This window comes from Salvelinus fontinalis, chromosome 34 (assembly GCF_029448725.1).
Source record: "Salvelinus fontinalis isolate EN_2023a chromosome 34, ASM2944872v1, whole genome shotgun sequence".
NCBI classification, from domain to species: domain Eukaryota; kingdom Metazoa; phylum Chordata; class Actinopteri; order Salmoniformes; family Salmonidae; genus Salvelinus; species Salvelinus fontinalis.
This window is the reverse complement of record NC_074698.1, coordinates 28699253-28721190: the sequence shown is the minus strand read 5'-3', so window position 1 is coordinate 28721190 and position 21938 is coordinate 28699253. Positions and strand designations below refer to the sequence as shown.

The 21938-nt window shown below is 45.1% G+C and overlaps 1 protein-coding gene and 1 long non-coding RNA gene across 8 annotated transcripts in view; one reads left to right on the top strand and one right to left on the bottom strand.

Moving 5' to 3' along the window:
* Positions 1-18577, bottom strand: part of LOC129833665 (SUN domain-containing protein 1-like) — a 59146-nt gene extending 40569 nt beyond the window's left edge. For 3 of the 5 annotated variants that reach the window (XM_055898394.1, XM_055898397.1, XM_055898395.1), the window contains exons 1-2: positions 10900-11224; positions 6295-6389 (exon numbers count right to left, since the gene is read on the bottom strand). In XM_055898394.1, the coding sequence (XP_055754369.1) occupies positions 6295-6377 (83 nt within the window). In that variant the 5' untranslated portion in view covers positions 6378-6389; positions 10900-11224. Of the gene's footprint in view, positions 1-6294; positions 6390-10899; positions 11225-18310 lie in introns of those variants that run through there. The other 2 variants (XM_055898396.1, XM_055898398.1) reach the window with 2 other exon arrangements.
* Positions 8983-21042, top strand: LOC129833671 (uncharacterized). 3 transcript variants are annotated; one of them, XR_008756095.1, is made up of 4 exons: positions 18863-19293; positions 19434-19469; positions 19752-19901; positions 19995-21042. It is a non-coding gene; the product is annotated as an uncharacterized LOC129833671 (long non-coding RNA). The 3 variants fall into 3 exon arrangements; XR_008756094.1 differs by lacking the exon at positions 18863-19293 and adding an exon at positions 8983-9063 and having other exon boundaries at positions 19752-21042; XR_008756093.1 differs by having other exon boundaries at positions 19752-21042.
* Positions 21043-21938: the final 896 nt, after the last annotated feature.

Here is a 21938-nt window from a genome sequence, read left to right as displayed (position 1 = left end):
CCTGGGAGACAGCAGGGAGAGAGCAGGGAGAGAGCAGGGAGAGAGCCTGGGAGAGAGGAGGGAGAGAGCCTGGGAGAGAGCCTGGGAGAGAGCAGGGAGAGAGCCTGGGAGAGAGCAGGGAGAGAGCCTGGGAGAGAGCAGGGAGAGAGCCTGGGAGAGAGCAGGGAGGGAGCCTGGGAGAGAGCCTGGGAGAGAGCCTGGGAGAGAGCAGGGAGAGAGCAGGGAGAGAGTAGGGAGAGAGTAGGGAGAGAGCCTGGGAGAGAGCCTGGGAGAGAGCCTGGGAGAGAGCAGGGAGAGAGCAGGGAGAGAGTAGGGAGAGAGTAGGGAGAGAGCCTGGGAGAGAGCCTGGGAGAGAGCAGGGAGAGAGCCTGGGAGAGAGCAGGGAGAGAGCAGGGAGAGAGCCTGCGAGAGAGCCTGGGAGAGAGCAGGGAGAGAGCCTGGGAGAGAGCCTGGGAGAGAGCAGGGAGAGAGCAGGGAGAGAGCCTGGGAGAGAGCAGGGAGAGAGCCTGGGAGAGAGCAGGGAGAGAGCAGGGAGAGAGCCTGGGAGAGAGCAGGGAGAGAGCCTGGGAGAGAGCCTGGGAGAGAGCAGGGAGAGAGTCTGGGAGAGAGCAGGGAGAGAGCAGGGAGAGAGCCTGGGAGAGAGCAGGGAGAGAGCCTGGGAGAGAGCCTGGGAGAGAGCCTGGGAGAGAGCAGGGAGAGAGCAGGGAGAGAGCAGGGAGAGAGCAGGGAGAGAGCAGGGAGAGAGCAGGGAGAGAGCCTGGGAGAGAGCCTGGGAGAGAGCAGGGAGAGAGCCTGGGAGAGAGCCTGGGAGAGAGCAGGGAGAGAGCCTGGGAGAGAGCAGGGAGAGAGCAGGGAGAGAGCAGGGAGAGAGCAGGGAGAGAGCAGGGAGAGAGCCTGGGAGAGAGCCTGGGAGAGAGCCTGGGAGAGAGCCTGGGAGAGAGCCTGGGAGAGAGCCTGGGAGAGAGCCTGGGAGAGAGCCTGGGAGAGAGCCTGGGAGAGAGCCTGGGAGAGAGCAGGGAGAGAGCCTGGGAGAGAGCCTGGGAGAGAGCCTGGGAGAGAGCAGGGAGAGAGCAGGGAGAGAGCAGGGAGAGAGCCTGGGAGAGAGCAGGGAGAGAGCCTGGGAGAGAGCCTGGGAGAGAGCCTGGGAGAGAGCCTGGGAGAGAGCCTGGGAGAGAGCCTGTGAGAGAGCAGGGAGAGAGTCTGGGAGAGAGCCTGGGAGAGAGCAGGGAGAGAGCAGGGAGAGAGCAGGGAGAGAGTCTGGGAGAGAGCCTGGGAGAGAGCGGGGAGACAGCGGGGAGACAGCGGGGAGACAGCGGGGAGACAGCGGGGAGACAGCGGGGAGACAGCAGGGAGAGAGCCTGGGAGAGAGCAGGGAGAGAGTCTGGGAGAGAGCAGGGAGAGAGCAGGGAGAGAGCAGGGAGAGAGCCTGGGAGAGAGCAGGGAGAGAGCCTGGGAGAGAGCCTGGGAGAGAGCAGGGAGAGAGTCTGGGAGAGAGCAGGGAGAGAGTCTGGGAGAGAGCCTGGGAGAGAGCCTGGGAGAGAGCCTGGGAGAGAGCCTGGGAGAGAGCAGGGAGAGAGCAGGGAGAGAGCAGGGAGAGAGTCTGGGAGAGAGCAGGGAGAGAGCAGGGAGAGAGCAGGGAGACAGCGGGGAGACAGCGGGGAGACAGCGGGGAGACAGCGGGGAGACAGCAGGGAGAGAGCAGGGAGAGAGCCTGGGAGAGAGCAGGGAGAGAGCAGGGAGAGAGCAGGGAGAGAGCAGGGAGAGAGCCTGGGAAAGAGCAGGGAGAGAGCAGGGAGAGAGCAGGGAGACAGCGGGGAGACAGCGGGGAGACAGCGGGGAGACAGCGGGGAGACAGCGGGGAGACAGCAGGGAGACAGCAGGGAAACAGCAGGGAAACAGCAGGGAGACAGCAGGGAGAGAGCAGGGAGACAGCAGGGAGAGAGCAGGGAGAGAGCAGGGAGACAGCAGGGAGAGAGCCTGGGAGAGAGCAGGGAGAGAGCAAGGAGAGAGCAGGGAGACCTCCCCTTACAAGGTCAGACATTGTACAGGCTTTACATCAATCAGTGAGGCCATTCTCCTTACAGCTAATGACTATGGTGTTTGTACCAATGGGAATACACTGGTAATTAACCCTTGGTTGGTGGGCTGTAGCATGGTGGTCTCTGCTGGGTCGTATTGATTAGGCCCCAAACGGAAGACAATGAACTGAAACAGGGAGGGACTACTTTAACTTGTCCAATAAAAAGCCTGATTTTCCTTTGCCCTTAGCTAAATGTTTTGCTACAGTGTTGCCTAATGAATGGGATCCTGGCCTCCTGCTCCTGTCCACTCAGGCTAGGTTTGTTCCCCTCACTGTGGGGCTTCTAAAAGGCCTCTCAGATTGTTGGATGTGATTGGTTGGGCTTTCATTCCTTCCTCCCTCCCTTTCTCCAACTTGTCTACCAGTCTTTTGAATTCTGACAACAGATGGTCCAACGGTTGCTGTCACCTGACCCTGTCCCTCTCAGCGCGACCCTCTCCCCATTCCACAAGAAGCCACACACACACACACACACACTACACTACAGTGTGACAGCTCTCAAACCGATAGGCTGATATTTCTGATGCCTAGCTACAGTACATGAGTCAACTGCCTTCTCTGTCAGTTTGTTGTGCCATTTAAAAAACAACAGCCCAACAAGGCAAAATCAATAACATGTTGTTAGTTCAACTAATTCAATAAGTGAAGTATTAGCCTACATTACTCTGTCATGTACAAGAAAGAGAGACTCTTTACATAATTCTCAGATCAGTGCCACCAGGCATTTATATGGTTGATCAACTCTCACCGGACCATGGAGACACACGGTCTTGTTCCAGTCTTCCATGCTAGGCCTACCTGTTACATTCCAATTGTGTGTGTGTGCGAGTGAGAGACTGAGAACCCAGAGCCTTTTCCTTTAAATCGGTCTCCGCCTCACTCCACACACGACCTGGGACCGTTCCGGCACCAAAACAGCCTTTCCCACGGTCAAAAGATGTGGCAGTAGTAGCCGGGCTGTTAGAATTTGAACTATGAAGTGTGATTCTATTGGGTAGGACACGGCTGTGGGAGAGCTTTCAATGCAGGGAAAGTGTTGCTTGGTTATGATCTTGTTTCTTCTGGGATTGCCTTATACCTTCACAGTGAGGGGAGTCAACGTGGCTCCACAGCTTATCAAGAGGTTAAACAGCAATTATGAGACATAGAAAAAACCATTACCTGCAGAAGCCCTTAAGGACTGGATCATAGACTAAATCCTGTCTCGTGTAGAGAGCTCACCTGCAGCAAATTCTACTGCGGTAAGGAAGCCATTTCTCTACTGCAACGCACGCACACGCACACACACACACGCACACACACACACACACACACACACACACACACACACACACACACACACACACACACACACACACTCCCCTCGTCACAAGGCTCCTCATGGCAAACCCACACACCCTGGCACTCCCACCTCTTCTACATGCCTGTGAGAACAGTGAGATATTAAAGGCAATTACAAGGGATGTATGTAAATGTCATCTAGTTGTCAGGCAAGCCAGGCCTTGGAGGACAGCCTGTGGTCTGGGCCTAGTCTAACTCAGGGAGAGGAGAGGACTAAACATGTCAACTGACTGAAGGGCTTTCTATAGGAATGCCCTTAGCATTTTTCAAAGGAGAGCGAGGGTAGAGTGTGGTAGTCAATCTAATGGGAGTGGTTGTGTTAGAACATGCTCCCGTACACGAGTGTGTTACACTGTTATTCTCTCTCTCAACAAGAAGCACAACAGAATTTCTCCTCGTAAAGACCCAAATTCCAGCACTGCCATTCCCCCCCATTTCTTTACACGAGGTGTCAAAAGTGACAGTGTAAAAAAAAAACATTCCAACTTCACACAAATCACCTGCATATTCAGTGACAATCACACATGCAAGCAGTTTCATGCCCCCAGAGATGATGTGCTGAAGAGAGAGATCAGAACAATGATGATAGAGCAGCATGTACTGTACACTAGGGCAGCATGTACTGTACACTAGGGCAGCATGTACTGTACACTAGAGCAGCATGTACTGTACACTAGAGCAGCATGTACTGTACACTAGGACAGCATGTACTGTACACTAGGGCAGCATGTACTGTACACTAGAGCAGCATGTACTGTACACTAGGGCAGCATGTACTGTACACTAGAGCAGCATGTACTGTACACTAGGGCAGCATGTACTGTACACTAGAGCAGCATGTACTGTACACTAGGACAGCATGTACTGTACACTAGGGCAGCATGTACTGTACACTAGAGCAGCATGTACTGTACACTAGAGCAGCATGTACTGTACACTAGGACAGCATGTACTGTACACTAGGGCAGCATGTACTGTACACTAGGACAGCATGTACTGTACACTAGAGCAGCATGTACTGTACACTAGGGCAGCATGTACTGTACACTAGAGCAGCATGTACTGTACACTAGGGCAGCATGTACTGTACACTAGGGCAGCATGTACTGTACACTAGGGCAGCATGTACTGTACACTAGAGCAGCATGTACTGTACACTAGGGCAGCATGTACTGTACACTAGAGCAGCATGTACTGTACACTAGGACAGCATGTACTGTACACTAGGGCAGCATGTACTGTACACTAGAGCAGCATGTACTGTACACTAGAGCAGCATGTACTGTACACTAGAGCAGCATGTACTGTACACTAGGACAGCATGTACTGTACACTAGGGCAGCATGTACTGTACACTAGGACAGCATGATGTGGGCAAATACATGTCATTGTGATTCAGATCAAAACACTTGGGTGAACTGTTGGAATCATGGAAATAAAATGCCTTTTCAGATTATATTTTTTTAATAATAGTATTTGAGAACTAACAATTGCAGGAAATTTGCTAAATCTATTTAAGTTCCATGGAGAATTTAAGATATGCAGGAAATTGGCTTGAAAATGCACAAAAAATTGCTACACCACTTAGATGGGGGGCCTTTCAAATGTTCCCCAAAATCCAGCCGAGCTGAAGTCTAACTGTGCCCTTTGCCACGTCCATTGCCACGCCCACCACCTAAGCCCCCTTTTTTTATCCAGAAAAAAATAAATAAACTGCACAACATGAAAAGTTTCTTTCTTGAAAATTCAGTGGGAGAGAGAGAACAGTGTGACTAACATGAGACATACTGTACCATGAGAGGAAACACAGGAAGCAAAGGAAGCACCAAGCTAAGAAAGAGATAGTTAGTCCAAACTAAGAAAACTACAAAGGCGCTATGCTACCATTTTCATTGTGTTGTTCCCTCATAACACATAGCCTTACACACAGAAATGCTGAACCACAAGCGCACACACTGACTGAATCATCGGGTTGAATCATCGAAACCACAACCACAGCGGTTGTTCTTGTGAGCAACTCTGGAACTCATCAGAAAGAATGCACCAAGATCTTCAATGTATCAACTGTCAAGGATGAATATTTGTATCAAGACTGCAAATATTTAGCTAGAAATAGAAGCCAAACTAAAATACATCTTTACAATTTCAACATTCCCTCCTCACTCCAACTATTGTAAAATGTATTCTCAAATGTACTTCAAAATATCTTTTTACTCAAGTGAAAGCAAAGACAATCAATTCAGTAAGATTTCTAAATGCAACACAAACTCATTCAGGACTCCTAATGGTGCTTCCCTCTTGGAAAGAGATGTGAAACACTGAAAAACGGGAGGTGAATGAGAAACAACCTCAGGATAATTTGAGGCAGCAGAACCCTTTCATTCTCCACGGCTGTGGTAATGACTTGACTGATCTGACAGAGGCTCTGACTGTAGTCAGTGGACATAACCACATTAGGGCGATGGGATTCAATAACAAATACTATTTTTATGTGAGTCACGGAAGAATAGCTAACTTGTGTAGAAAGGAAAGATTGATGATAACCCTCGCCACACATCTGGAGGACATCTGAATACGGGAAGAGCAACAGAGGAGCAGATAGCTCCCTGAACCTTGAATAAGACACAGTATGAAACCTCTAGCCTGTTCTACAGAGGAACAGATAGCTCCCTGAACCTTGGATAAGACACAGTATGAACCCTCCAGCCTGTTCTACAGAGGAACAGGATATGTACTATACCATTTCAATTCAAGTAAATACTCATGCAATTGTTCCATACACATACTCTGAATTTTCTAGAATGGACATGAAATGAACCTGATGAAATGCCAGTCAGTAGTGTAACGGTCAGTAGCACAGCCAGCATTCTCACCTGAGGGAGTAGGTATATCCTGTGTTCTCTGGAGCACACTGTGGAGGAGTGTATGTGTGTAGGCGAGAGAAATCCATGGTCATTCTCCAATCAGACTGCAAGAGTCAGGGTGGAAGGGAGAGGGCTCTTTAGGCCATAGCACAATAGATGAGGGATTATCATTCTAACACACCAGCAAAGGCACACACACACACACACACACACACACACACACACACACACACACACACACACACTGAATTGTTCAGCTTGTCTCTCGACACTAGTGATGTTTAGATCCAGTAACAAGTTGATTTACGTTCCCACAGAGCAATAGCATAGTCCTACAAATACTCACTAGTTAGCATACAAACAAACTGTTCCACAGACATACTACACCTCTCTGGTGAATATTAGTCAATCTCTCTCTGTGCCTCCACAGCACAATCCCACACTAGACCCAATCTACTTGGCTTCACTCAAAGAAAACCTAGGCAGCAGTAGCTGCTCTGGAGAGTCTCAGAGCCCAGGCAGACAGGCAGGCGAGTAATGACAAGTTACACATTATAATTTCCCCTAGCACACAATACTACAGCCCTGCTCTGCTCTGTTCTGTCGAATAGACTTGGCCAACCTCCTTCCCTTGCATTATGTCTGCGGCCTGTTGACAACGAGCGCTTCGGAAGGCAGGCAGCAGGGTTGGATAATGAATGGAACTCTTCTTCTCTTTCTGTAGTTCAGCAGCTGTGGGCTGACGGGGACCAGTGGAGACAGGACAGGGGACAATGGGAGTCCCTCTCAGGCAAGGCACCCAGCCAAAATACCAGACTGACTCCCTCTCAGGCACATCACCCAGCGCAATACCAGACCGACTGGGGAAAACAGGCTCTCTCCCTTCAGAGAGTAGCACATACAGAGGTGGAGCTATAGGCCCAACCCTGGTAATGGACGGGACACACCTAGCCAGGTAGATGCCTGGGGCCTGTTCAGGAGGGTGCGGTGCAAATAACATTACAGAATGTTTGTGTAGGAGAGGAGTAGATATAATTGTGGGAATTTTGCCAGTTCTATACATTAGCCTAAATTTCTGTCTGCAACATTGTGAGCCCTGCACACTCCCAGACGCAACACCAGGAAGATGGCAAGCGTGGGACACAGTAATCTATAAGCTACTCAATTGAACATGACCCCGTGAAGGGTCAGGAGAGGGCTAACATGAAACCTGTTTAAACCCTCAGCCAAATATATAGTAACCTAACAGGTACTATATAGGGAACATGACAGGGATGAATTTGGTTGTGGTGATTAGTTTAGTCTATTCAAAACAGAGGGAAATCAATAAATGGAGCTGAAACACTAATGTATTGATTTTAAATATGGATCTACAACATCTAGCCTTGAAGTTAACTCAAACAGCAATGGAACAGTTGCCTCAAATATGCACAGAATTCTATGGTTACATAATTCAGCCGGTTTGGTTTGAATGACTCTGCTTCCGCTGATAACTTAGCTACTCTAGTATCAGCACGGCTCAGGGTTTGTTGTAGGAAGATATGACGTGGGTAGTAACTTTCAGGGCCATCCTACTGTAAGGAAGCACCCCTGCAACCTATAATATACTATTATAGAGGTTGTACTAAATAAGACTGAGCACTATAGAGGGAACAGATGCCAGATTTGGGGGAATGACAAATCAGAGGGACTACAGCCGGGTAATCTTAACCACAGGTCAAATCTATTTGTAAATCCAAAGGCCCAAAACAGGGATAAATACTCATTAAAACCCATGCGGCGTCTTTAATTCTGCCTGGATTAGTTGGTTGGATTGGTGGCCTGTTTTTGGCAATCCTTCAGGATGCAGAAGTTACTGGACATTCCAAGTTGAGGAAAATAACAATACAAGCCCTCCTGTGTGTTCAGAACTGAATTATTTGGAGATTGCTGAGATGGGAACCAACTTTAGAAACATGTTTTAACTGCCAGACAATGACTCACAACCACCATAAAAGAGCAATTGGTCATCCTCCATTTTTGCTTTTACAAGCCATCTTCCCAGGGGTCATGGGTAGAAAGGATTCAGCTTTTGTCAAATTCACATAAAAAGTTGATTATTATTTACATTTTAGCTAACCCTAACTCTTTTTCTAACCTTAACATCTAACCTGCTACATTAATTATCCTAATCTGCTGCGTAAATTCTCCTAACCTGCTACGAAATGTCAAATCTGACAAAACCTGTATCCTTTCTTGTCAAAACCCTTCCCAGGCTTAGCTTGTAAAATCTTGCAAAGGGCACGATCTATGAACTTATACTCGAGAGACAGGCTGAACACAAACAGCACAGGCACACTCACTAGCCCACCCACCCACCCACCCACCCACCCACCCACATACATATATACACACACACACACACACACACACACACACACACACACACACACACACACACACACACACACACACACACACACACACACACACACACACACACACACACACACACACACACACACACAAACTATAGAGCAGGGTTCCCCAAACTTAAATAACCAACTCATCACCAAGCTATGATTATTAGAATCAGCTGTGTAGTGCCTGGGCAAAAAACAAAACGTGCACGGAGGGGGGCAGGACCAAGTTTGGGAAACCCTGCTATAGAGAACCACAGTATGAGTCATAATACCCATAAAGCCGAGCGGTCCAACAGGGAAATGGTACCAATAGTTTAGATAAAAAAGTCACCTTGTCCGGGAGAGATTTATATGGTTATCAAAACGTCATGCCAGGGTAAGCCTACATGAAACACAAGCGGTGTTCGAATACTCATACTAACCTCACTATTTGTGATGAGAATATTGTATGCCAAAAGTTCCCGTACTAAATTCGCCAAAATACGAGGTATACACGCAGTGGACACTTTTTCCGTGCTTTTACGGCCTATAATGCAATTCTTCAGAAAATGGATGTGGCTTCATTTTTTAGATTTGAAGAAAATGGTGGAAAATATGCAGCCGAAGTCCGATGAGAGCAGATACAAATTCATTGCTTGAACTAATTATGATAGATGTTAAGCAATGTAATAACTTTTCACATAAGTTACACGTTATGTTGGCTGACAATTTGTTAGTTACGCTATCCTTATGAACCACATAGCATTACAGCAGTATGTACTTTACCGGTATGTTAGCTAGTTACCTGACGTTAGTTGTCTACTACATCGAACTTGCCAGGCAGTATATTAACTAACTACCCAACGTTTGACTTGATTATTTACATCATTCTTAGCTAAGTGGTATAGTTGTGCGTTTCTATGGATATTGTTAATTTTGCCTATCTACTCCGATTTCAGAGCACTCTCCTGTTGAATAAGGCCGGTGTCAGTAAACGTTGGCAGAAAAAGGTGTAATTAAATAGTTGCCAGCAGCTCAGTTAGTCACCAATCTAGATAACATAAACAGCCTAACCAGCTCTGCTAGGGCGAGTAAAATGTTCAGTGAGGTGTTCTATCATTTGAGTCTGGAAGTAGCAGGCCAACGTTAGTCAGTTAGCTTGCCGTTGAACGCTCGGATCAACCATACTCCTCGGCCTGAGCGTCCAGTGTGACATCTGAATGCTCCAAGAGTGAAACGCTCTGATTTTACGAACTGACAATCTGACAATGCTCTGGATTTACAAACACCCATATCACACTCTGGCACTCCAGACTGAATTTACGAACACACCCGAAATCGTAACATGTTTTGCTAGTCATTTAGTTATGCTAGCAATAGGTTGCATGCAACTTCAGGAGCACTCAACTGAAACGATAGTTTTACAGTATACTAAAATTAACTAATAGTATGTAGTATATACTCATTAAGTATGTAGTATACAGTATGGGTATTCGAACACAGCTACAGCCCTTATTAAGTGTTTCTAAAATCCCCAATGGAAAAATGAATGGTGGAAAAACGATTGACACTATTTCCCTGTTTGACCACTAGGTTTTATCGGTATTATGACACATCCACTGTGGAGCTCTATAGAAACCTTTCTAAAATTGCCACTTTCACAACATGCATGTTTTTTTGTAAAACGGTCTTTTCACAGAACAGTATGTGACGCGCTAGGTTTAAAAAAAATAACAATCGAATTGTTGATTCTGTACAAGTCGGGTTTTGGATATGTCAACATTTGTATTTACATTTCAATATGTGCAATTGGAGCAGCAAATGCCTAAATTACAAATATGATGCATGTCCAAGTGACCCATAAACTCCGTGAGTCTCGTATTGCCTAATGCTAATTTTAGAAGGCAATATTTAGACAACGCAGACACCCGTCCATGCACTGACATGAACGATGCGTTTATAACATACATATCAAACGTAGGCTCTCATTGCGCGGATACTGAGGGTAATATAAAGCAAACGTTTGAGACTAAGGTCGCAGTTAACGTGTGAAATAATGAAACAGGCCCGGGGTTCTGTTCGCTGTCAAAACGGAATTCTGGAGAAAGGAGCCAGAGAAGCACTACAAACTGGGAAATAAAATGCGCGTTAATTTATAGTACATTTTATGACTACTAAAAAAAACGTTGGATAAAATATAATTCCAATAATATCGCGTGTAACTTCTACTTGCCCGTCAGATAAGAGTCCATCTGATATTCTTATGAGCGTAATCCAGTTGAAAAAGATCCACACATTTCTGTCTTGCAAGATGCGTTAACTTCACACCGCACGTCGAGGCGTCTATTCCAGGTATGGTGCGTTCGATGATCCTAACCCAGATACCAAAATAATATTTATCCGTGAACATACACAAAAGTTTGCAAGTTGACAGTGCGTGTGTGTACGTAATGATCAGGCACTACAAGCAGAATTCCAAAATGGCTTCCCAGACGTAACAAAGCAAGAAGGATCGCAGCAGAGATGTTCCTCCCACTCCCAGACCCGCTATTGTCAGTTTATGGCGCACACTGAACCTATTGGAGTCAAATGAAATTGCTGCATCCCACCACTACTGTACTCCCATCGGATGAGAGTTGAACTGGGAGTAGTGATCCAAGTATAATAGATATACTGATAAACTATAGCGTAATACTGAATATGATTTAGTATCAAGTCAATCAAAATCACTGAGTACAAATACTGGAGGTACAGAATACACAAAAAATAAAGCACTATGTTTTTGTCACAGGACTAAAGAGCTCAATAACTATATGACTAGGGCTCTAACACAAAACTAGAAATAATCTATAACTGGACAGTAATGCAATCTGGGAAACTACTGCTACTGCACATTCAATGTATCATCATTTGCACAACACCATCTACTCATTCAGATACACATACACGTTCATAACACATTCATAATCCATCACCAGCTGTTTCCCATCACCTCTCCAGGACAGAACTCCTACAGCTGAGGGATCACTATTCATGTAAATGGATGACCACAGGACAGAGTGGTATTTTCTCTGTGGTCAAAAACATTAATGTTTGGCCAAACTCAAATCTTAACCAATACAAGTAAATTCATACATGCATACAGCAAAATCAGTTACAGTACTGCTTTTAAATTTATATCATATGTCAAATAAGGGCTTAATAATCCTAAAACACGTAACTCAATGAAGTCTAACACATCACTTTCACTGGTGGCCTGTTTACAGAGCAGATTACAACCCAAATATCAAATCAGGATCAGCGGAGAAGTTGAGCCTCATCAATAACTAATTTGGCCCCCATGGAACCTTTTGGATCAAGATTTAGAAAATAGTCACATGAGACCAATACAACAGGATATATGCAACAGGGCAGTGGCACATTGCATGCAGCCAAGTCTGCATCTCCATGCCAAAAAAGTGGTCCAGCATCATTCTCCTCCTTCATAGGACTACTGCACCACCTACTGTCTGTGATAGTGTATTACATGGTGATGTACCCTGTCACCCAAGCCATTTGAACCAATCAAAGGGCTTTGGAAGATTGACAGGGGGAGCAAAAGGTGTCATCTCTGGTGTCTCTTTGGACATAGAGGCAGTGGGGCTTTGGGATAACATGCCAGCAGTGGTTGACGCACGTCGCTTGAATCGAATGATAGACGGAAAGAAGGAGCAAAGCCTATCATTTTTACTTTCTTTTGATGAAGTGGTTCTCCCAACATGTAAAACTTGGGTATGTGAGATATTTTTTTTTTATTTTTTTTTATTTAACCTTTATTTAACCAGGTAGGCAAATTGAGAACACGTTCTCATTTACAATTGCGACCTGGCCAAGATAAAGCAAAGCAGTTCGACACATACAACAACACATAGTTACACATGGAGTAAAAACAAACATATAGTCAATAATACAGTGAAAAAGATAAAAAAAATAAGTCTATATACAATGTGAGCAAGTGAGGTGAGATAAGGGAGGTGAAGGCAAACAGATATATGTATAAATAAATAAAAATATAAAAAGGCCATGGAGGCGAAGTGAGTACAACACAGCAAGTAAAATAAAAACTAAAAAAACACTGGAATGGTTGGTTTGCATTGGAAGAAAGTGCAAAGTAGAGACAGAAATAATGGGGTGCAAAGGAGCAAAATAAATTAATAAATAAATACAGTAGGTAAAGAGGTAGTTGTTTGGGCTAAATTGTAGATGGGTTATGTACAGGTGCAGTAATCTATGAGCTGCTCTGACAGCTGGTGCTTAAAGCTAGTGAGGGAGATAGGTGTTTCCAGTTTCAGAGATTTTTGTAGTTCGTTCCAGTCATTGGCAGCAGAGAACTGGAAGGAGAGGCGTCCAAAGGAAGAATTGGTTTTGGGGGTGACTAGAGAGATATACCTGCTGGAGCGCGTGCTACGGGTAGGTGCTGCTATGGTGACCAGCGAGCTGAGATAAGGGGGGACTTTACCTAGCAGGGTCTTGTAGATGACCTGGAACCAATGGGTTTGGCGACGAGTATGAAGCGAGGGCCAGCCAACGAGAGTGTACAGGTCGCAGTGGTGGGTAGTATATGGGGCTTTGGTGACAAAACGGATGGCACTGTGATAGACTGCATCCAATTTATTGAGTAGGGTTTTGGAGGCTATTTTGTAAATGACATCACCGAAGTCGAGGATTGGTAGGATGGTCAGTTTTACAAGGGTATGTTTGGCAGCATGAGTAAAGGATGCTTTGTTGCGGAATAGGAAGCCAATTCTAGATTTGACTTTGGATTGGAGATGTTTGATGTGGGTCTGGAAGGAGAGTTTACAGTCTAACCAGACACCTAGGTATTTGTAGTTGTCCACATATTCTAAGTCAGAGCCGTCCAAAGTAGTGATGTTGGACAGGCGGGCCGGAGCAGGCAGCGATCGGTTGAAGAGCATGCATTTGGTTTTACTTGTATTTAAGAGCAGTTGGAGGCCACGGAAGGAGAGTTGTATGGCATTGAAGCTCGCCTGGAGGGTTGTTAACACAGTGTCAAAAGAAGGGCCAGAAGTATACAGAATAGTGTCGTCTGCGTAGAGGTGGATCAGAGAATCACCAGCAGCAAGAGCGACATCATTGATGTAAACAGAGAAGAGAGTCGGTCCAAGAATTGAACCCTGTGGCACCCCCATAGAGACTGCCAGAGGCCCGGACAACAGACCCTCCGATTTGACACACTGAACTCTATCAGAGAAGTAGTTGGTGAACCAGGCGAGGCAATCATTAGAGAAACCAAGGCTGTCGAGTCTGCCAATGAGGATGTGGTGATTGACAGAGTCAAAAGCCTTGGCCAGGTCAATGAATACGGCTGCACAGTATTGTTTCCTATCGATGGCGGTTACGATATCGTTTATGACCTTGAGCGTGGCTGAGGTGCACCCATGACCAGCTCTGAAACCAGATTGCATAGCGGAGAAGGTGTGGTGTGATTCGAAATGGTCGGTAATCTGTTTGTTGACTTGGCTTTCGAAGACCTTAGAAAGGCAGGGTAGGATAGATATAGGTCTGTAGCAGTTAGGGTCAAGGGTGTCCCCCCCTTTGAAGAGGGGGATAACCGCAGCTGCTTTCCAATCTTTGGGTATCTCAGACGACACGAAAGAGAGGTTGAAGAGGCTAGTAATAGGGGTGGCAACAATTTCAGCAGATAGTTTTAGAAAGAAAGGGTCCAGATTATCTAGCCCGGCTGATTTGTAAGGGTCCAGATTTTGCAGCTCATTAAGAACATCAGCTGACTGTATTTGGGAGAAAGAGAAATGGGGAAGGCTTGGGCGAGTAGCAGAGGGGAGGGCAGTGCTGTTGTCCCGGGTAGGGGTAGCCAGGTGGAAAGCATGGCCAGCCGTAGAAAAATGCTTATTGAAATTCTCAATTATAGTGGATTTGTCGGTGGTGACAGTGTTTCCTATCTTCAGGGCGGTTGGAAGCTGGGAGGAGGTGTTCTTATTCTCCATGGACTTTACGGTGTCCCAGAACTTTTTTGAATTTGTGTTGCAGGAAGCAAATTTCTGCTTGAAAAAGCTAGCCTTGGCTGTTCTAACTGCCTGTGTATATTGGTTTCTGGCTTCCCTGAAAAGTTGCATATCACGGGGGCTGTTCGATGCTAATGCAGAACGCCATAGGATGTTTTTCTGTTGGTTAAGGGCAGTCAGGTCAGGAGAGAACCAAGGGCTATATCTGTTCCTGGTTCTAAATTTCTTGAATGGGGCATGCTTATTCAAGATGGTGAGGAAGGCATTTTTAAAAAATGACCAGGCATCCTCTACTGACGGGATGAGATCAATATCCTTCCAGGATACCCCGGCCAGGTCAATTAGGAAGGCCTGCTCGCTGAAGTGTTTCAGGGAGCGTTTGACAGTGATGAGTGGAGGTCGTTTGACCGCTGACCCATTACGGATGCAGGCAATGAGGCAGTGATCGCTGAGATCTTGGTTAAAAACAGCAGAGGTGTATTTGGAGGGCAAGTTTGTTAGGATGATATCTATGAGGGTACCCGTGTTTACGGAATTGGGGTGGTACCTGGTAGGTTCATTAATAATTTGTGTGAGATTGAGGGCATCAAGCTTAGATTGTAGGGTGGCTGGGGTGTTGAGCATGTTCAAATTTAGGTCGCCTAGCAGCACGAGCTCTGAAGATAGATGGGGGGCAATCAGTTCACATATAGTGTCCAGAGCACAGCTGGGGGCAGAGGGTGGTCTATAGCAGGCGGCAACGGTGAGAGACTTGTTTTTAGAGAGGTGGATTTTTAAAAGTAGAAGTTCAAATTGTTTGGGAACAGACCTGGATAGTATAACAGAACTCTGCAGGCAGTCTTTGCAGTAGATTGCAACACCGCCCCCTTTGGCCGTTCTATCTTGTCTGAAAATATTGTAATTGGGGATAAAAATGTCTGAATTTTTGGTGGTCTTTCTAAGCCAGGATTCAGACACGGCTAATACATCCGGGTTGGTAGAGTGTGCTAAAGCAGTGAACAAAACAAACTTAGGGAGGAGGCTCCTAATGTTAACATGCATGAAGCCAAGGCTATTACGGTTACAGAAGTCATCAAAAGAGAGCGCCTGGGGAATAGGAGTGGAGCCAGGTACTGCAGGGCCTGGATTCACCTCTACATCACCAGAGGAACAGAGGAGAAGTAGGATAATAGTACGGCTAAAAGCTATGAGAATTGGTCGCCTAGAGCTACCAGAGCAGAGAGTAAAAGGAAGTTTCTGGGGGCGATAAAATAGTTTAAAGGAATAATGTACAGACAAAGGTATGGTAGGATGTGAATACAGTGGAGGTAAACCTAGGTATTGAGTGATGATGAGAGAGATCTTGTCTCTAGAAACATCATTGAAACCAGGTGATGTCATCGCATATGTGGGTGGTGGAACTGCAGGGTTGGATATGGTATAGAGAGCAGGGCTAGAATCTCTACAGTGAAATAAGCCAATAAACACTAACCAGAACAGCAATGGACAAGGCATATTTACATTAAGGAGAGGCAAGCTTAATCGAGTGATAAATAAGGGTCCAGTGAGTAGAGGTTGGTTGGGGTCGTGGCGATCCAGACAGCTGGCCGGGTATATGGCTATCGGTAGCAGCATAGGATGGAGGTCTGTTTGTAGATACCTCGTGCGTTTCCGTCGGTAGGTTCCGTGTAGTGGGGTTTTGTTCAGATAGCAGCCGATAAGACAGCTAACGATTAGCGGGCCTCAGATGAGCGTTCAGGTAACGCCGGGACGGAGGTGCCGGTTGGATAAATCCCTCGGGCAGATAACGTCGGCAGTCAGTCGTGAAGGCCCGGTGGGGTTCCGTATCTGCAGCAGCAACAAAGAAGCGGGTCCGGATGGTGATGGAACTCCTCAGCTGGCTAGCTCCAGCATGATTTGAGTTAGCTCCGGGGTCGACGTAAGCCAATAGTCACACGGTATGCAGCTAGCTAGCTGCGAAATCAAGGTGCAAAATAGAGGCTGAGGCTGCGGTTGGAATCCGGGGAAACTGAGAGAAAAAAAGTCCCGGAATGCTCCGGTCCGAGTCGCGTTGCACTAAAGTGCCGGTAGATTATCGAGCTAGAGGAATAGCTGATGACCGCAAAACGTGGGCAGCTGAAACACCAACGCTAGCCAGCAAACCGGCTAATTTCGGGGCAGCTACAGATTAGCTTCTGGCTAGCTATCGGAGTAGCTTCTGGATTAGCTTTCAGGCTAGCTTCTGAATTAGCCCCTGGCTATCTTCCACGATGGATTTTCAGATTGAGGTGAATAGTACTTATTGTAATTGGTGAAGCGGGTTGCAGGAAAGCTTTTGCAGGAAAGCTTTTGTAGTTGAGTTCTTGGATAATAAAATAAATAAAAGATATGTGAAGAAAAGGTGTAAATATATATATATACAGGACACGACACGACAACACGGAAAAATACGTCTGAACTGCTAAGCTACCTTGGTAACAATTACAACATGCGGTGAGACCGCATGTACAGAAGCCGCTGTAGTGTTACAATTGTAAAAAGTTTGGACACGTGGCAAGTGTTTGTCAAAGGAATAAATATGTTGAAGAGTCAGATTAAGCATGTTGCTCTAATTGTGATTGGAATCACATTCCCAGAGTTTCCAGAGTGCCCTGTAAGGATGGAGGTTGCAGTAGCAGGATCAAGGCTATCCAGCAGATCTTTTATGTGGAGGCAGTGAAAATAGCTGAAGGAGTGAATAGAGATGAGATGGTAGTGGATGTCCCACAGTCTGCAGTGAATGCCATGCAGGAGAAGGATCCCGACACACTAACAGTGAAGAAGGTGGACTTTGTTGCGTATATAGCACAAGTGACATATTGCACTACTCAAACTAATTTAAAAAATCAACAACAAAGAAATCTAAGAAGTTAGACAGCATTGTGAAGGGGGCAAATATATTTCTGGATCTTCAGGACTTTACAGCAGAAATGTTACAGGGAATACTGAATTAAGAGGTTCCAGAACTGGGCTCTGAATAGACATTTAAATCCGACAAAGAGTGCAGTTTTAGGTTTTTGTTCAAAATGATGGGTTAGTTATTAATAAGAGAACATAGTGGTATAGCCTGGTCGTGACCGGCCTCACTCCAGTACAGTAGCTGGCAGTATATGCATCTGTTAGTTGGTTGCGATCCGCCAATAACTCGAAGGAGAAGACAGGGAAAGCAGTAGGCGGGGTTACCGCGAGATGTTAAATTCAAAGTAAATCTAGTTCAACTGGAGATGAGAAAAACATATTGTAGTTAGACCCTGTCAACATAAACGTCAATGATGCACACACCGTTCCAGTTTAGATAATTGGTGCACTGGTCAATAATTACGAAATCAGGAGAAAGAAATCAAGTGCATGCAACCATGGTGGTGGTTGGTCGTGCAACCTTGATGTGCTAGCTTAGTAGCGAGCTAGCTTACGTCATACCGAATATTGTGGTTATACCTTCTCGTATTCTAACGTTACTTTTCTGTTTTCTAAGTACATTACTAGTTGCACATATAATTCAACACTTATGCATACATTTCGCACGTCCCATATAAGTTAGTGGTCGTAGATCGTCTGAATGTGGGACTATTTATAAAATAGTTGACGTTTACTATAACTTACTCGGCGCTGGTTGTCAAATCCACAGGTTGTTGTGAAGATGAACGACGGTCTGTCTGGCTGTTCAGTTATCCACCAAATTAGGTTCAAGGAAGTAAAATGTTGCTACCAAGTCAGTGCATGGCAAGCCTGCCTAAAAAGTATCTAACGTTCGGTTTGCCCTTTCCCCTACTGGCACAGTAATATTTTCCGCTGCTCAAACTTACATCACATGGAGGAGAGCAATAATTAACCGCGTTTCAAATCACAATCCTTTTTAGGTAAAAATGCCCATATATAGTAGCTGTAGGAAGCCGCGTGCAGCCAGAGCTATAGCGCCGCTGGCTGGACGGTTTTAGCATCTCTTTTTCGTCTCTGTCAACACTTTTTGTTGTTGTAAATAACAATACGTTTTTTTATACATAGATTGTTATTTATAAACGAATTAACTACCTGTAACTTATAACCCCATTACATATCCGTTATACACTGTTTATAAAGAGTACCTTAATATAAAATCGTACTCTTTTTAAACTGACCTATATAGGCATACTGTGATATCATTTTGACCAGCAGTAGAGAGTGCACTGTATCCTATCCTATGACACAAAAAAACGATCAGCACACTATCCCTTGAAGAGGTAGGCTAGATAACCAGTTATACAGAGTAAATCATTGTGTTTTGTGAATCCATTTGTGTTATATGACAATGGAAAGACTTGTGGAGGAAACTTTCTAGCCTACTATGAGATAAAATATGTAGGGCAGCCCACATGTCATGTGAGGAATGTTGGTGATGCTGATCCTATCGTTTCTTGTTACCAAGCTGAGGTCACATGACTAGAACGTTGCATAGGTTGTATGAATACAACTATCTCACTCTCTTGTAGAAGATAGGATCACTTTTGACAGGATTATAGACAATTTGCTACATAGTATGAGGAACTTGTTGCACTTTGAATGTCTGTTTGAGTTGCTTGCTGTACAGCCTGACGATGTGGATCACTGTAAGTAGTCTGCACACCTTTGTTAAAAATGTGTCTTCTGACAAGTCCATTTGCTGAATTTGTTTTTTTAAATGATTACCTGCTAACATCTAGTACTGGACTGTATATGGCTCTTATGTATCTGTGCTCTCTTTCTGCAGATACCTATTGTGAGAGTTGCTTGACTACAGCCCAAGGTAGGATTGATATGCCTTTTTTCATTCATGTGAAGTGTGTTCAAGAGGGCTAGTAGACAGTCATGGAAGGCATTGCTGTTGCACTCTTGCTACATTGAAGCGCATCAGACCAGGCATTGTTGCTACACTCTTGCTACATTGAAGCGCATCAGACCAGGCACTGTTGCTACACTCTTGCTACATTTAACCACAGTGTGACAACAGAAGGCATTTGCTTGATCCTCAGATATAGAAATAGAGTTATTAGAATCATTGATTCATGCTCTTTTTTTCTTCTTCCAGAAGTTGAGAGCAGAAGAAAGACATAGCAGAGTACAGACGGGATGTTATTGAGAAGGTAGTCAGTTGGTGCTGTGTGTGGAACCGCTCCTTTCCACAAAAATGGTCAACTTTCCAAAGAAAATATGAAAACGTCCTGCAAGCACCTATTAGGTAATAATGTGAATTTGTGTTCCGTATCTTGAATAATATTTCCTACAAATGGACGTTTATAATGTTATTGGACAATGTGTGACAACTCTTCAGATGTGCACAATGAGGAGTTCCCTACAGGCAGAGTTGCAAAGAAAAAGCCATATCTCAGACTGGCCAATAAAAAGAAAAGATTAAGATGGGCAAAAGAACACAGACACTGGACAGAGGAACTCTGCCTAGAAGGCCAGCATCCCGGAGTCGCCTCTTCACTGTTGACGTTGAGACTGGTGTTTTGCGGGTACAATTTAATGAAGCTGCCAGTTGAGGACTTGTGAGGCGTCTGTTTCTCAAGCTAGACAATCTAATGTACTTGTCCTCTTGCTCAGTTGTGCCCTGGGGCCTCCCACTCCTCTTTCTATTCTGGTTAGAGCCAGTTTGCGCTATTATGTGAAGGGAGTAGTACACAGCGTTGTACAAGTTTCAGAAGAAAGTACTTTGTTTCTGGCTATTTTGAGCCTGTAATCGAACCCAGAAATGCTGATGCTTCAGATACTCAACTAGTCTAAAGGCCAGTTTCATTGCTTCTTTAATCAGAACAACAGTTTTCAGCTGTGCTAACATAATTGCAAAAGGTTTTTCTAATGATCAATTAGCATTTTAAAATGATAAACTTGGATTAGCGAACACAACGTGCCATTGGAACACAGGAGTGATGATTGCTGATAATGGGCCTCTCTACGCCTATGTAGATATTCCATAAAACAATCAGCTGTTTCCAGCTACAATAGTCCTTTACAACATTAACAATGTCTACACTGTATTTATTTTAATGGACAAAAAAGTAGCTATTCTTTCAAAAACAAGGACATTTCTAAGTGACCCCAAACTTTTGAATGATAGTGTGTGTATGTATGTATATGTGTGTGTTTTGGTAGGATTGATATGCATGTTTTCATTCATGTGAAGTGTGTTCAAGAGGTCTAGTAGACAGTCATGGAAGGCATTGCTGTTGCACTCTTGCTACATTTAAGAGCATCAGACCAGGTAATGTTGCTACATGTAAGAGCATCTGATCAGGCACTGCTGCTACACTATATATATGTTTTGTTGTTGCCTGTTATTTTGGGATTAATGCATGTCACATCAGTTTGCAAACAATGTAAAATAAAAAATAATTGAGTTAAAGCATCATACAAAAATGGTCTCTTTTTTTTGCTTTCTGAAGGCAGCTCCAGTATGCAGGTGTTTCAGCCTAGCTCAGTGCTTTGTGGTGGTGGGGCAGCCAGTGGAAAATAGGGAGTGTAGGGGTTGGTAATGTTCTCTAGTTGTGCCGTGATTGGCTCGGTGTTCTGTCACTCATGGGGACACTACGTCACCACAATCTACGGGGAGAGCTAAAAAATTCAAGACCCTTGGGTGCTGCCATAGAGTTATATTAGAAGTGCCCATCGAAGAAGGCTCAAGGTCATTGGCCACAGATAAAATGACATCAAATCACTTCATATCTACCATAGATTTGATTGGACTGATCATATCAACATCATACTTTCAAAATCTTAGCTAGACAAGCAGTCATCATCATGAATCAAGTTGACAATCTACTGGCAAATTGTCACATGGAATGACGCTGGAGAGACGTAGCAGGTACGGGGAGTAAAACATTTAATATATAACGGACATGGAACGAGACAGGAACAGCGTAAGCAAACAGGTAACACAAACGAAAGACAATCAATGCAGCAGCGGGGAACAGAGCAAGGGAACTGACAAATATAGGGGAGGAAATAAACAGATGAGTGAGTCCAGGTGAATCCAATATCGCTGATGCGCGTGACGAGGGAAGGCAGGTGTGCGTAATGGATGGAACGAGTGTGTGATGCAGGGCAACCTGGCACCCTCAAGCGCCAGGGGGGGGGGGAGAACGGGAGCAGACGTGACACAAATCCTTTTCAATCTGGTCATATGAAGAGAAATTATAGATAAAACGTATCGGTGCTCATCGGCCATTGGACATAAACATTACACAACAAGTTGCAAGTAGTTTGGATGGAATCA